The sequence below is a fragment of the Vicugna pacos genome, chromosome 11 (assembly GCF_048564905.1).
Source record: "Vicugna pacos chromosome 11, VicPac4, whole genome shotgun sequence".
NCBI lineage: Eukaryota > Metazoa > Chordata > Mammalia > Artiodactyla > Camelidae > Vicugna > Vicugna pacos.
Window position 1 is genome coordinate 74,014,817 of NC_132997.1, and position 14,238 is coordinate 74,029,054.

Consider the following 14,238-nt stretch of genomic DNA (forward strand, 5'->3'; position numbering starts at 1 on the left):
TATTTTGTTTATCATTTTTTAATTTTTATTGAAGTTTGGTCAGTTACAATGTATCAATTTCTGGAGTACATTATATTTTTATTCATCTCATCCATCTTATCTCATATTTTTATGTTTCTGTGATTACTAGCGAAACCTAGTACTTCTTCATTCACTTGTAAGCCATATAGTGTTCTTACTTTTGGATTTTCTGATTATGCTCTTTTCCAATTTTCCATTGGGTTACCTACATTTTTCTCAATTTGAAATATTTCCCTGTATATTTTAGATTCTAATTCCTTGTTGGTTTTTGATGTTGCAAATATCTTCTTCCAATCTGTCAAGTATCTGTTAAATGCTTAACATAAATCTGTATGTATGGTATCCTCTATAGACCGTTAACTTTGATGTAATAAAATACTTTATATATACATATATGTAAAATACAATATATCTGTGTATATATATAATGCTTTTTGGGGGGTTGAATTTACTTATTAAGTTATTCCCACACAAAAGCCACAAAGATATTATTCTCCATGATCTCCCTCCTCCTATGCTAGTATCACAGTAATGCTAGGACCACTTTAACAGAATGAATCCCTCCTTGTCATATGTCAGATTCTCTGGAAGCAGAAGCTGAGATGGACTTTGGAATGCAAAAGGTTTATTAAAGATTAGCACCTGTGAAAGGGAAGGGAGGGAAGCAGAACTGGGCAGAGAAATTAATCAAACTAAGATGCAAGTTGATAAAGTCTCAGCCAACCCAGTGAAGCATTTTGTAATAAGTAGTATTAACTGTCAGAGTGTTCTGCAGAGGCTGAATGGTCAGACTTTTCTAGCCCACTTGCTATATTATATCCTGGCAGCCATGGCAGGTTGTGACTTTGGGCAAGACAGTTTCAGCAGCTGAGGGTGACCCTGCAGCAGCTCAGAGCTGGGTAGTAACCACACTTCCCACAGCTGGGCAGCGAGTTCTTCCTCAAAGGTGGATCTAGGCTGCATATCTCCATGTCGTTAACATACTTTTCTTCGCTCTTCTTTTTAAAATTAGTATAATTATTCATAGACCTTCTGTTTTTCTTTATAAATTTTGGAAGGTGTTTTTGCACTCCTTTTGGAATTGTGGTTGTAATGGCAGAGAATGATGTCATTCAGTGTCAATTCCCCATTGACATCCACTGGGTAGTGGTGTATCAAGTAGATAGCATTTGAGTGATGGCCAAATAGATGACACTCTGGAGAAGGAGCTGCAGAGGTAGCAGGCCAAGGAGGCAGCTAATGTGATCAAGAAATGTTAAAATACAGACGGGATCAAGCAAATAAGTATGTGTGTGTGTGTGTGTGTGTGTGTGTGTGTGTGTGTGTACACACAGACGTCAATATGAAAGAAAATGAAAGCCTGATTTCTCACTGTCAAAGAGCGACTTACAAATATAGAGCAGGGAAAGGTTTACAGGTACTCAAAGGTGCTAGATTGGAATTGACTACATCAGTGTAAACTCATGGTTTGAAAATATATTTGACAATACATTTAGAAATAGGTGTAAATATATGCATGTGTATATGTATGTGTATACATATATATATTTCCTAGCTTTGACAGCTGACAGGACCTAGTCACCATGATACCCTGGTAGCAGTGAACACACTGAGAGCCCAGATCTTGATTTCTAAATAACTATCCTCCACCAAAAGTAATCAGGCCTCCTTGGAGAAATGACTGACTCCACAGCTGACACAGGGAAAATACAAAATAAACCTAAAACATTTAGTTGTATCAGAAAGTAAGGAAATGTTTATAGAATGATGGGGATATGCCTAGACAAAAAGCCAGCTTGAAGGAACTCCCACTAGCCAAAACTGGGATAATCTGAGCATGAAAATAAATAATGACAGCAAAACATTACAACCCATTGAATGAAACAGGAGTCCCTGAGTCCATATTGAAATAAACAAGTCAATGAATGAACAAATAAAGAGAAGGGAAAATATTATTTAAATTCGGTTATGAAGAACAGAGTCTTTGTGCATATACACACTGGATGTTTAGGGGTGATACGGTAACAAGTCTGTAGATTTCTATCAGATTGTTCATTAAAAGACAACCAAAACAATGAAACCATGTATACAGATACTTACAAAGAGAGAGTGAAAGAAGATGTGGTAACGTATCAACAATTGGGAAATCTGAGTGAAGAGGATATGGTAGTTCTTGCAATATTTCTGTACTTTGAAATTATTTCAAAATAGGTATGATAAACATTCATACTCATATTTTAAAAAAAACATAAAATATATATCCACACAAAAATTTATGCACAAATATTCATAGCAGTATTATTATAGTAGCCAAAAAGTGAAAATAATCAAAATATCCATCAACTGGAATGGATAAATAAAATGTTGTATATCCATATGATGAAACATTATTTGGCAATATAAAGGAAGCAGGTATTGATAAGTGCTACAACACAGATGACCCTTGAAAACACTGTGTTCAGTAAAAGCCATCAGTCACAAAAGATCACAAGTTGTATGATTCCATTTATGTGAAATGTCTAGAATAAGAACATTCATAAAGACAGAAAGTAAATTAGTTGGTGCCAGGGACTGAGGAGAGCAGGGGATGGGGAGAGACTTTTAACAGACATTAAGTTCATTTTGGGCTAACTGAAATGCTCTAAGAGTGACTGTGGTGAAGGTTGCACAACTCTGTGAATCTCCTAAAAACCACTTCAAGTGGGTGAATGGTATGCGAAATATCTCTCAAAAAAACTTTAAAAGAAAAATAGATTTCACACACACACACCATAAAGTAAAGCCATACAATTTTCCAGGCCAGTGGCACACAGGCAGACAGACTGAGAAGAGAGAAACTCTGAGTCTTTTACTAAACAAGAAGAGCCCTGACATGAGTAGTTCCACCAAGTGACAGGATTTCCCTTCTGTCTAGGTCTTGTCTCATTCTAGGTCCCATTTCCCCTAGTAGGATTGAGGCAGAAGTGTGAAGGTTAAAGAGCTGTCTCTGCAGACAGATAACCTGAGTTTGAATCCAAATCTACTATTACCTTTGACCTTGGGCAAATTACTCAGCCTCTCTGTGTTCTTTAAAAAATGGGGAAAATTGACTGGGTTGTTGTGAGGAATAATAACTTAATCCAATGAAAAATGCTTTAAAAAGTATCTGTTAACTATACATATTTTTTTTTTTAATTTCACTTCAGGACACTTTTTCTTTCTTAGAGGTCCCAACCCATTTCATCCTCTCATTTCTCTGTGGTCATTACCCTGTTACATGCCACCTCCAACTAATGAGACACGAGGTTGCTGTAATATTGATCAACCAGTTCTATGGTTCACAGACAGAGCTTACTCTTCTTATGTACTCTGTTTTCTGTATCCATTGTTCACTGTAAGAACTATAAAAGATGACTCAGAGAATGTTGTTTTCAAAGGCCATAGTCATGCAATCATTCCTTCATGCTGTCACAGATTGACTCCAAACTGCACAAGCATCTCGCTTTCCTGTCACCTTGCAGGCTAGACAGATGGGAGACAGATTAGGAAGGCCTAATCATGAGAACTGATACTCATTCCATGCTACTGATGTGTCAGGTACTGTACATGACTAAAATTTCATTTCATTTTCACCCAAACCCTATCTTGTAGACTATTATTCTCTTTTCCATATGGGGAAATGGATGACCAGAAAACTGTGTCCAGGTCACACAGCTACTAATGGATGGAGCCAGGATACAGACAAGCTCTGTCTTCAGATTCTATTCTCTTAGCCACTGTGTTATACTGCTTGACTCTCCCCAGAATGGGAAAGGGCTTGCAATTAAGGCCCTATTCCAGGGTAACCAAGAGCATCAGAGGTCAGAAATTATGTCTTAGGTATCTATGTATCCTTGCTGCCTAGGACACTGCCTGACATGTGATAGGAAATCAAAATGTTTGTCAAACTACTCCCTGTGCAATGGGACATCATCTCTTATACAGAATTAAATGAATCCTCTGCTTGTAGAGTCCTGCTTCTACTTTCAGGACAATTTAGAGAATTTTGCTGTCAGAGAGATCTTAATCAGAATTCTGGTTCTGCCATTTGGTAGCTTTGTGACCTTGTACAAAGGCACTTGACTCCTCTGAATGTTGAATCTCTAATCTGGAAAATGCAAAAAGTAGGTAAAAATAATACCTACTTTATGGCATTGTTATTCAGATGGTATAAAATAAATTTACAATGCTAAACATATAAGTAGGTATTTCATACATGTTATTATTATTGTTCCCGTACCCTTGTCTCCAAGTAGACCTTTGTGAGAGACCTTTGTGAGAGGTCAACTACATGTTGGTTCCCAAATTAAAATAAATGAAGCAGTAATTGCAATTCAAAGTGGAGTAGCTGAAATCACACTGAATTAGAAAACGGGAAACCTGCCTTCTGGCTTTTGTTGCCTCTCAGTACCCAGCAGCTATGTAACTTTGGTCAAGTTACTTTACTTGTCTGGGCTTCCAAATCCATATCTCAAAGTAGAGAAACTATACCTCATATTAGAGTTGGTCTCTCAAGTCTCTAGGACCCTCTTATAATCTGTATGTCTAATACTCTTAAAGAGATTGTGTTGAGGAAGTAATACCCTTGGCTTGATGATTTTTAAATAACTTATACGGGATAATGGAACACATTCATTATTAACTCATTTTAGTGTCGCATGTTGTCCATTCATTTGAAACTTTATGAAACATACTTCCAAAAAGCCATAGAAACTTGGTTAAAGCTACGAAAGACTCAAACCCACCACCTAGCGGTGAAAAAAGGAAGTTTCAGGTGGCGATACAGAAATGTCTTGCCGTCACACGTGCAGGACGACTGTCCATAGTAATCTTTTATCTTGTGTTTGTCCAGTCCCCTCACCACTCAGGACAGCTTCATGCACACATAAATTCAATACTTTCTGACTCAATAGCTTCTTCATGTTCATTTGACATACTCTTAAGCCAATGAATTATTGTAGACTCCTGAGAATTGTGGAAAATTACTGGTTTTAACATGGTGGAGGGGGCTGAAGGTGACTTTCTAGTCTCTTTCTATTCTCAAACCCCTCCTACCCAAGAGGCCCACCTAGTGTACACCTCTTTATGGATGGACACGCCATACCATAAGTGCTTGGTTCAGAGATCCAGGACCACAGCCTTTGAAAAGACAAAAATCAATACACCAATGGAATCCCTGATGTCAAGTATTTAACGACTTTGTTTTACCTACTACAGTAATTAAAATTAAGTCTTCAAATTAAAATTTAAATATCTAAAAGCAGGAATGCACCGTCCTTAATCTTAAATTCCTAAGGTGGGGGTCGAGGCTAGAATCCTAATGTACTGGGCCTGTTGGTAAAGAGGGATCTACTTTCTGTTTTTAATTTTTGTTTTGCATTCAGTTCCTGCCCCAACCCCAACCCCTGCACGTTGTCCCTTTCCCTTTCGTTCTTTTTTCTCTTTTCTCTTTCTTTCCCAAATAACAGTCAAGTAATTAAGATCAGCATCATGTTTAAATGGAATAGGTAGTACCCTGCGAGAGTGATCTAATTATTCCAGGTTTTTGCCTAAAAATCCCCGTAGTTATCGAAAATATTTGAGTCCTTTCCTGAAATATTAAGCCATTTTCCTTTAATTATTGTTAATTAATGCTTCTTTTGAAATACTATTCTTACTTTAGCCGAACTTAAACCCCTTTCCACACAACACAGGAGGGGTTCTGAACACACCAACTTGAGAATTTTGTCCGTGACCAGCCTTGCTAGTAGAAACCTCCCACTTTTTTATTTAACTTAAAACTTAGTTTCAACTTTCTCTGGGTTTACATGAGCCGGCTATCTTGGAATGACTTAATAAAATATATCCTTCTCACCTCTGAAAACTTTAGGACTCAGTGCCTCAACGGGCATCCGGGCATTTATTCTTAATTCTGCTTCTTAGGCTCCTGGGAGGAGCAGTTTCGACCTAGAAGTTCAGAGAAGCAGTTACCACAGAACTTGCAACAGTTGGTGTCGGGCGACAGGCAAGTTTGAAGTGATGGGGCTGGTTTAAAAAACAAAAAGCCCCAGGAAGGGAACGGAAAAGGCAGCCGTGGCCTTGGGGCACAGCACGGGGACGGCGGCGCGGGGCCAGCAGGGCTGAGCCGCGGCCGTGGGAAGGCGCCTTTCTGGGCAGCCAGAGGCGGCAGCGGTCGCGAAACGCGGGGACCACAGGCCAGCTGGCCGCGCGGCGCGGCGCGGCGCGGCGCGCGGGGCGGGCGCGCGCCCAGACCGCCCCCAGGGCCACGCCGGGGCCAACGCGAGGTGAGGCCGGCCCTGCCCCCGCGCCGCCCCCGGCTGGAGGCGCGACGCCCAGGCCGCGGGTGCGTGCGCGGCCCCGGGCGACGCGGCTGGGCGTGCGCGGGGCCGCGGCGGAGGCAGGGCCGGGCGGGCGGCAGAAGATGGCGAGGGTGTGTAGGCGGCAGCAATGCTCCGTTGAGAGACGCGGCTTTCGGCAAGAACTGGACTCGTGGCGCCACAAGCTCATTCACTGTGTAGGTGAGACCTTCCCCCGGCCGCCTCTAGCCCTCGGGCCGCCCCGCCGCCGGCCGCCCCAGGCGAGGGAGGGAGCCGGGGCAGAGCAATTGCTGCTCCGGCCCGCCCGCCCTCTTTGGCTCGGGCGTCCCCCTCCCCCACCCCCCGGAGTGCCGGCGCGCGCGACCTCCGGGAGGGCTCTCCCGGCTGGGGCCTGAGCGCGTTCGCGCCGGTCCCTCCCCTCCGCGCGCCCTCCCTGGGGCGGGCTCTCGGGCGGGAGCGCGTGCCCTTCCCCTCCCTCCTTTACTCCCCTTTTCCCTCCCCCTTTCCATTCCCCTCTCCCTCCCTCCCTGCCCGGCTGCCCGGCGCCGCCGCTGGCTTATTGTGGAGACTCGCCCGGCGGCACTGCCACTTGACCGGAGGCGCGCTGCCGCCGGTCCCGCCGAGCCTAGCGCGGGGTTGGAGGCGGGGCGCTTGCTGGGCCGTAGTTCGGCCCCTCTACTCGGCTCTGACCGGCGCCTTCCGCGTCCCGCGCCGCCCCTCCCCCACGCGTGGCGGCGGCGCGCATCCCTGTCCCCGCGTGCACGCGCGGCGGGCGGCGGGCGGGCGCCCGGCGCTCGGGCGTGTGCGAGGCGTGAGGTGGAGATGGGGGCGGAGGGAGCTGGAGCTGTCACAGGCCCCGGGTCCGCCTGACCGAGCCAAGTGGGGTGTCATGGCCGCGGGGGGCAGCGGCTGCACTTCCTCTGCGGGCGGCGGCGGCGGCAGCGGCCGGGGAGTTAATCCTCGACGCTCGGGTCGGTGTGTGTGTATTTGTGTTCGGTGTGTTCGCGGCGGGAGGAAGCGGGGGTGGGACCGGGTCCCACCGAGAAGCTGGAGCAGGGGTCGCTCTTGTTCCCTCCGGGGATTTGCCGGAGCCGCCGCCTCGCCGAGAGTCCCGTCCGCCCCCCGCCTCCCGGACCTCGGGCCGCTTCGGGTGGCCTTTTCCCCGCGGGCAGGAGGGAGTGTGGACAGGGGCGTCCCGGGAGGGGCCGTCAGGCAGAGCTGCGCCTCTCACACTGTGTGTTTTGTCTGTTTTTCTCTCCCAAGGTCCCGTTTCCCTCTGTGCGGCGGCCGGCGGGACCATAAGGGCTTAACTCATATATTTAACCCCCCTCCAAAAAGTAAGTGGCCCGTGTGGTGTCTCCGCTCCGCCCGCCGCCCCTTAGCCCCAGTCGGTCCTGTGTCTGACTCTCCTGTCCTCCAGCATTGTTATTTCCCCATCTTTGCTTTAGTGCTGCTGATCTGTGGGGAAATGCTCTCTCGTCGTCCTCCGTCCCCCACGCCCAGTCCTCGGGGAGGCCCAGAATTCCAACCCCTCCCACCCCTACCCCACCGTGGGGAATATTGGGAACCAGGTCTTCCCCAGCATATTCTAGGAGATTCCGTTCGCTTGGGCCCCTCATCCCCTCCTTCCCGACAGGGTTTCGTTGGAAGGAATTATGCAAATCCTGCTTTCTGGTGTCCATTCAGCGGCAATTTCATGCGGTGAGAAGTTCTCTTTGTTGTGCGAGGGGGAGAACAGACACTGATTTAATAGACATATCTGTTGGGGGGAAGGGTGGAGGGGGTGTGGAGAAGCTCAGTTTGGAAGAATTACAGCACTTGGTTAGCTCAGTGTCTTTGTGTTTGAGCTTTCTGGCTTGACAGGAGGGTATGCCCTTTACAATGTCCCACAAGAGATGTTTTCTGTAATAGATTAAAAAACAAAATTGAAACTTCAAACAAGTGAAAAATAAGGTAACCTTTACTTGGAGAATATAAGCCTTTCCATTTATGCGGTGTTTCGTTATGAAAATGTATGTGAATTTTAAGACTTTCGATTGTAGTAACATCAAAATAAATATAGGCAACAATGCTTTGGTATCTGATATAACTTTGGTTGTCCAAAGGTTAAAAGTACGTTTTAAAATATATACTTGTTTATGTATAACAATAGTAAAGGCATAAATCCATTTTTTGGTGTAATTTGTCTTGTGTATATATTTTAAAATTTCCCTCCTGCCAATCCAAGCCCAGCTCTGCCCTCCAGGAATCAGCCTTTTGGTAATCAGTTATCATTTACTCTGTCTCTACTTGTTTTATTTTTTTTTCAAATCTACAATACGTTTGCTTTAGCGTTTTTTGAATTATGTTATTTGTAATCATCATATAAAAGATCTTGTAAAGGCATGTAGGAGGTTTTGAGAAGCATGAAATTTATGAGTTTTCAGAAGTGTGTTAATACAAAATCTTGAAATTATTTTGAAGAATTTAGTTCTTGTATTTGTTTCACTTTTTAAATGATTCTTTTCAGTAGGGCTTTTTAGTTTTTAAAAGATTTTGAAATTGACAGCTATAACCTTATAGATTTCTCAAGTTACTGTTGCTTTAGTTTGTTTAGATGGTTGTTTATCTTTTTCTAATTCTGTTTGCTCTAAATTCTTGGTTTCTACCTCAGTCCCCCATTTTATCAGTCATTGGTTAGTGTTAGTGGTTAAGTTACTGTGGCTACACGAGGTTTTTGACTATTAAAACCCTTCTATAAATATGTGAGTTGAATATCAAATTTTAGATTCATTTTTTTGAGAGAGGATTTTAATTTGGTGTTCACTTTTCTAAAAGCATACTTGTAACTCCAAATTTCCACTCTCCAGGTAGTAAAGTTCAGGAGATTATTTAGAGTCCATAGTGCAGATCGGTATTTTAATCTGAGCAGTAATTTATAGTTGATAGTCTCCCAACTAAAATCAATTAGGTCTCATATTTTCCCTTTTATCATATGTGATTTTGTTCTTTAACAAGAGGGTTCCAAGTAAATCAGTTGTAATGTTAACTTTCTATATGTAAGAGAGCTGGCAATGATCCTTATTTATGTACAATGCAAAAGGCAACTTTGTCATTAGCATATGTAATAATTCCTTTTATTTTAATGGGATTGGTTCTGAACAGTTAACCTTCTATTTGATTCTCTTGACTGATTATCTTAATGCTTTAGGGTCATTGGTTTATAAATGATACTTAATTTGTAGCAGTCTTTCGATTAAAAGTGACTTCTCACTCATTTCCAAAATCTAATTCTCCCTTCTACTTTTCTTTGGAGGGAAGTGGGGGTCAGGATTGTGGAGGTGCATATGGAGATATTTGGTGTTTCCATTATTAGGTTTTAGTTAAATTGGAGTTAGCAGGTTAAGACAGTGATTATGATCAAGATGGATATTTGGTAACCAGGTGATTATTGAGGCATCCTCTGGGACTGGGACGGTTGTTCATTCCAGGAAGATTGAGGTTCTCTCTGCTGCCTGATATGATGTAACCTATTGCTTGGCTACTCTTCATACTACTATATTCTCAAAAAGCTTTTCCCAGTGTGTGGAAAGTTGTGATGATTTCAGCTTAGCTCTAGCTTGGCCAAAAAAGGATAGCAGGTTGAGTCTTACTTAAGAGTTATTTCCAATTGAGCTAATTCCCTCAAATGTGCTTATAATTGGAGCAATTTTAGGAAGCCTGTGAATAATGCAATTTTTTTTTTAGCCTTATTGGGCTGCACAGGATGGCATGGAATTTCTTCCAGAGTGAAAATTAGGTATTCATTGTCTGTGAGGACTTGCCACTTCTGAATACTTGCCTAATTACTTAGCTACTTGTATTAGTGCTGTTTTTAGGACCAAAAAGCAGTTAGGTAAATGCATACTTACTTCATTTAGATACATACTAAGCGTCTGCCTTATATCAGGCATTGTGGGCGAACAGAGATATTGGGGACTAACCTTCAGGAACTTATAGTCCTTAGAAGAAATATAGTGTATTCAGCACAAGGCAAAATGTACCATACAGTGGTACAAGGAAGTGCTGGGGATGTTTAGAAGTGAAAGAAATTGCTTGAGATGATGAAAGGAGGCTTCATGAAGAAGGTGGCAGATTTTTGCTTCATTTTGATGAAAATGGAAAAAGCATTCCTGTCATGTGAAACAAATAAGCAACAATGCAAAATGACAAGAATGAGTTATCTAAACTGCAGTCTGATTTGTGTAGGAGACATATATAGGTGATCGGATTCAGAGATAGCTAGTTGGATTTTCTAATGTAAGTTAAAATGGATTCTCTTTGTTAGGCAATTTGGGATTTTCAACACACATCTCTCCTTAGCTCAGAGGAGGAATGTTTTTTAAAAATTCCATTGTGAAACTCTACAATAATGACATAAATTTTTAAAAAATCCCCTTGCAGAGACTATTGTCATCCACTATAGCATCTCTTCTTAAGTAAGCTCATTTGGAGGCTGTATCTTATTCTCTTGCACAGAACTCATAATTGGAATTGCCTAAAATCAGTGGCATATTCATTCTTTGAATACCCTTAATGGCAAATTTTTATCCTTAGAGGTTGAATTTGGTGTTTGGAAACTGTAAAATATTTTCTATGGCAAATAAAGGTGTATATATAAAATAGTGAGATTTGTTTTCTTTCCTGGTTTGCGAACTGGGCCTGCAAGCTCAGCAAAGAAGCTTGATTTGTTTTAATGTACCTCTGAACTCTTGTTTCTTATTTCCTTTATGTGTACCCATCTGCTGAACAGAATCTGGATATTGGGTAGACGTGAATGAATAAAGCTGTTATTTTTTAAGTTAAAGACCTACCATCACTACTTTCCAAATTATCTTTACTCTATTTGCAAATATTTAAAAAATCTTTTTACTGTTCCTTACACTTGCACGTTGCTTTGGGGATAATTCCATTGTGAACTACTAGCTAATTTTATTAACTGTCTTTTGTATGCAGGAAATACCCCAAGTCCAGTGGCCCATACCCTTAATTTTTTTCTTTTTTTAAACTGAGATGTCATTTACATATCAAAATTCACTCTCAACGTATACAATTCAGTAGTTTTTAGTTTATTCACAAGGTTGTGCAAACATCATTATCTAAATCTATAACAGTTTCATACCCAAAAAAGAAGCCCTGTACCTATTAGAAGTCATTTCTCATTCCTCCTATGACCCAGTCCTTGGAAACCTTTAATCTACTTTCTGTTTCTGTGGATTTGCCTATTTTGGACATGTCATATAAATGTAATCATATTATATGTGCCCTATTGTTTCTGTCTTCTTCACATGTTTTTAAGGCTCATCCATGTAGTAGCATGTATCAGCGCCATATTGCTTTTTATGGCTAAATAATATTGCATTGTATGGACATACTACATTTTGTATATCCATTTATCAGTTGTCAGACATTTGAGTTGTTTCCACTTTTTGCCTATTATGAATAATACTGCTGTGAATGTTAGTGCTTTATTTGTGTGGACATTTGTTTTCACCTCTTTTTTGGGGGGGGGGATGCTTAAGAATGAAATTACTGGGTCATATAATAACTTAACTTTCTGAGGAATGGCCAAACTGTTTTCCAAAGCAGCTGCAATATTTTATATTCCCACCAGCATTGTATGAGAATTTCAGTGTCTCCACACCCTTGTCTGCACTTGTTATTGTCTGTCTGTTTTGATTGTAGCCATCCTGGTGAGTAGGTATGAAGTAGTATCTCATGTGGTTTTGATTTGCATTTCCTTAATGACCACTGAATTCAAGCGTCTTTTCTTGTGCTTGTTGGCCGTTTGTTTATCTTCCTTGAAGAAATGTCTGTTCAGTTCCTTTGCCCATTGTTATTTGTCTCTTTATTATTGAGTTGTAAGAGTAAATTTTAGATACTAGATCCCTATCAATATATGATTTGCAAACATTTTTTTCTCTTAATACTCTCAGTTTGAGAATCATTACAGATTAGAAGATTATCTGCAGTATATTTTGTGAAGGGAAAAATGAATATGGTAATAGAGTAGTCAGAATGAACCACAATTACTTAGGAAAGGCTTCTTTTAACATCCTTTTCTATGAATCATTAAAATTGTTATTTGATGGAGTTTTGTAATAACACAGATATACTTTGCTATCCAAGCCTTCTAAGTTCTTGTTATCCAAATCTTATTTTATAGTGAGGGTTCATATTTAAAGTTCAAATAACATAAAACGCATTATCTGAATCCGTTCTATGCCTGAGTTTTAAATAGTGAATAACAAAAGCCTGGGTGGAAAGGGTTATCTTTACTCAATGTAGACATATTGTCTGAATCTGGTCTAATTCTAGTATTCATGATGTTACCATCTTATATGCATAACACATTTTATATTTTTTAGAAAACTTTCATATTATTTTATTGTCTTTATTTAGAAATGTAGAAAGATAAAGATGGGTATTAAGAAACAATTGGTCAGTTGGGAAATATTGAGTAATAACTCCTGTTAAAATAATCAGGGGATTTCCCTTAGCATAAATGCGTCCCTCTTATCCACAGAAATAATTTTATGATATTTAAGTGTTTGAAATAGTTACCTGACTTTTCATGTAAAAGTAAAACACAGAATTGAACTCTTCCAGAAGCAGACTTTTTAACTTAATTTGTTCTAATTGCTCTGTGAAATTGCGGTGTAGTTTTCTACATCTGTTACGATGATACACATCCAGACTGACTTTGGGTTAGAAGGTGTGAACACCAATATTATTTCCCTTGAGAATTATTCTTACTGGGAAAACTGTTGTATGATGAGCATTTTCATTCTGACTGATAATACTAGAAGTCTGTGACTGTTATTCAGTCTCATGATTAGCTTATTTTTCATAAGATCGGAATCATTTTATCATTATTAATAAGTGATTATTGTATATATTTTTCTTACTAGTTGACTTTTTAGAATTTTCCAGAGTAAAGGCACATTCTCCCTCTCCTAAACTCCCGATATATATGAGAAGAAAAATAATTTTAAAGGATCTACAGGGTGTATCTTTAATTTCATTCCCTACGTGTTAAAATATGAATTTACTACAAAAAAAATTCATGTTATAACAGAATTCATCTCTGATATAATATAGGAAACCAGCTCCACTGGTACTTTTTAGAATTACTGGTTTATACAAATTTCAAAAATATGTGTACAACGTGTGTAGAGAAAGGAATTGGTGAATTTGTTAAACTAAGACATGCTTATGTTCAGTTTGATGCTCTTGTTTTTCACATTTTTAAAAATTATCTCCAGTACATTGGTATTTGTGGGTTTTTACCTGAATGCTTCCCTTCTTCCCAATCAATGTAGGCATATTTTCTAGATCATTTGTGGGTATTTACCTCTATAACTACGTACAGGATATTCCCCAGTTCTCTTGTACCTTTCTTACATCTTTTAGATATGTGATTTATGAAAGGTAGAAGGGATATTATAACTTTCCCAACCATATTAATTAAAGGGAAAGGAATTTTTTTTTAATATTTCATTTTGAAAAAATTTAAACATACACAAAAGTAGAAAGAATAGTTTAGTGAACACCCGGCTACATCAGCTAATTGCGTTCCCACTAAATTATTTTGAAGGAAAATCCCAGACTTCATATTTAGTATGCAGTCTTTTTGTAACCTTCTTATATAATACTGTGTCCCTCTTGCCACCTCCCATCCCCATCAGGTGGTTCATAAATTTAAAGAAATAAGATATCTGAATATGGAAAAGACAGATTTTTGTTTTATTAATAAAAACAAGCTTAAAAGCTACTATGTTGAGTATTTTTTTATGTGCCAGAGAAGATCCCTTTGATGTTAATATCTGTTTTACAGGTGGAGAAACAGATTTGGAAAGATTAA

The 14,238-nt window shown here is 40.4% G+C and overlaps 1 protein-coding gene across 7 annotated transcripts in view; it reads left to right on the forward strand.

Annotated features, from left to right (window-relative positions):
• Positions 1–6,425: 6,425 nt before the first annotated feature.
• Positions 6,426–14,238, forward strand: part of LCOR (ligand dependent nuclear receptor corepressor) — a 110,884-nt gene continuing 103,071 nt past the window's right edge. For 2 of the 7 annotated variants that reach the window (XM_072971705.1, XM_072971709.1), the window contains exons 1-2: positions 6,426–6,557; positions 7,620–7,693. Coding sequence is in view for 3 of the 7 variants with exons in the window: in XM_072971703.1 (XP_072827804.1) it covers positions 6,461–6,557 (97 nt within the window). In the remaining 4 variants the exon portion in view is untranslated. Of the gene's footprint in view, positions 6,558–7,148; positions 7,328–7,619; positions 7,694–14,238 lie in introns of those variants that run through there. The other 5 variants (XM_072971703.1, XM_072971708.1, XM_072971707.1 and 2 more) reach the window with 4 other exon arrangements.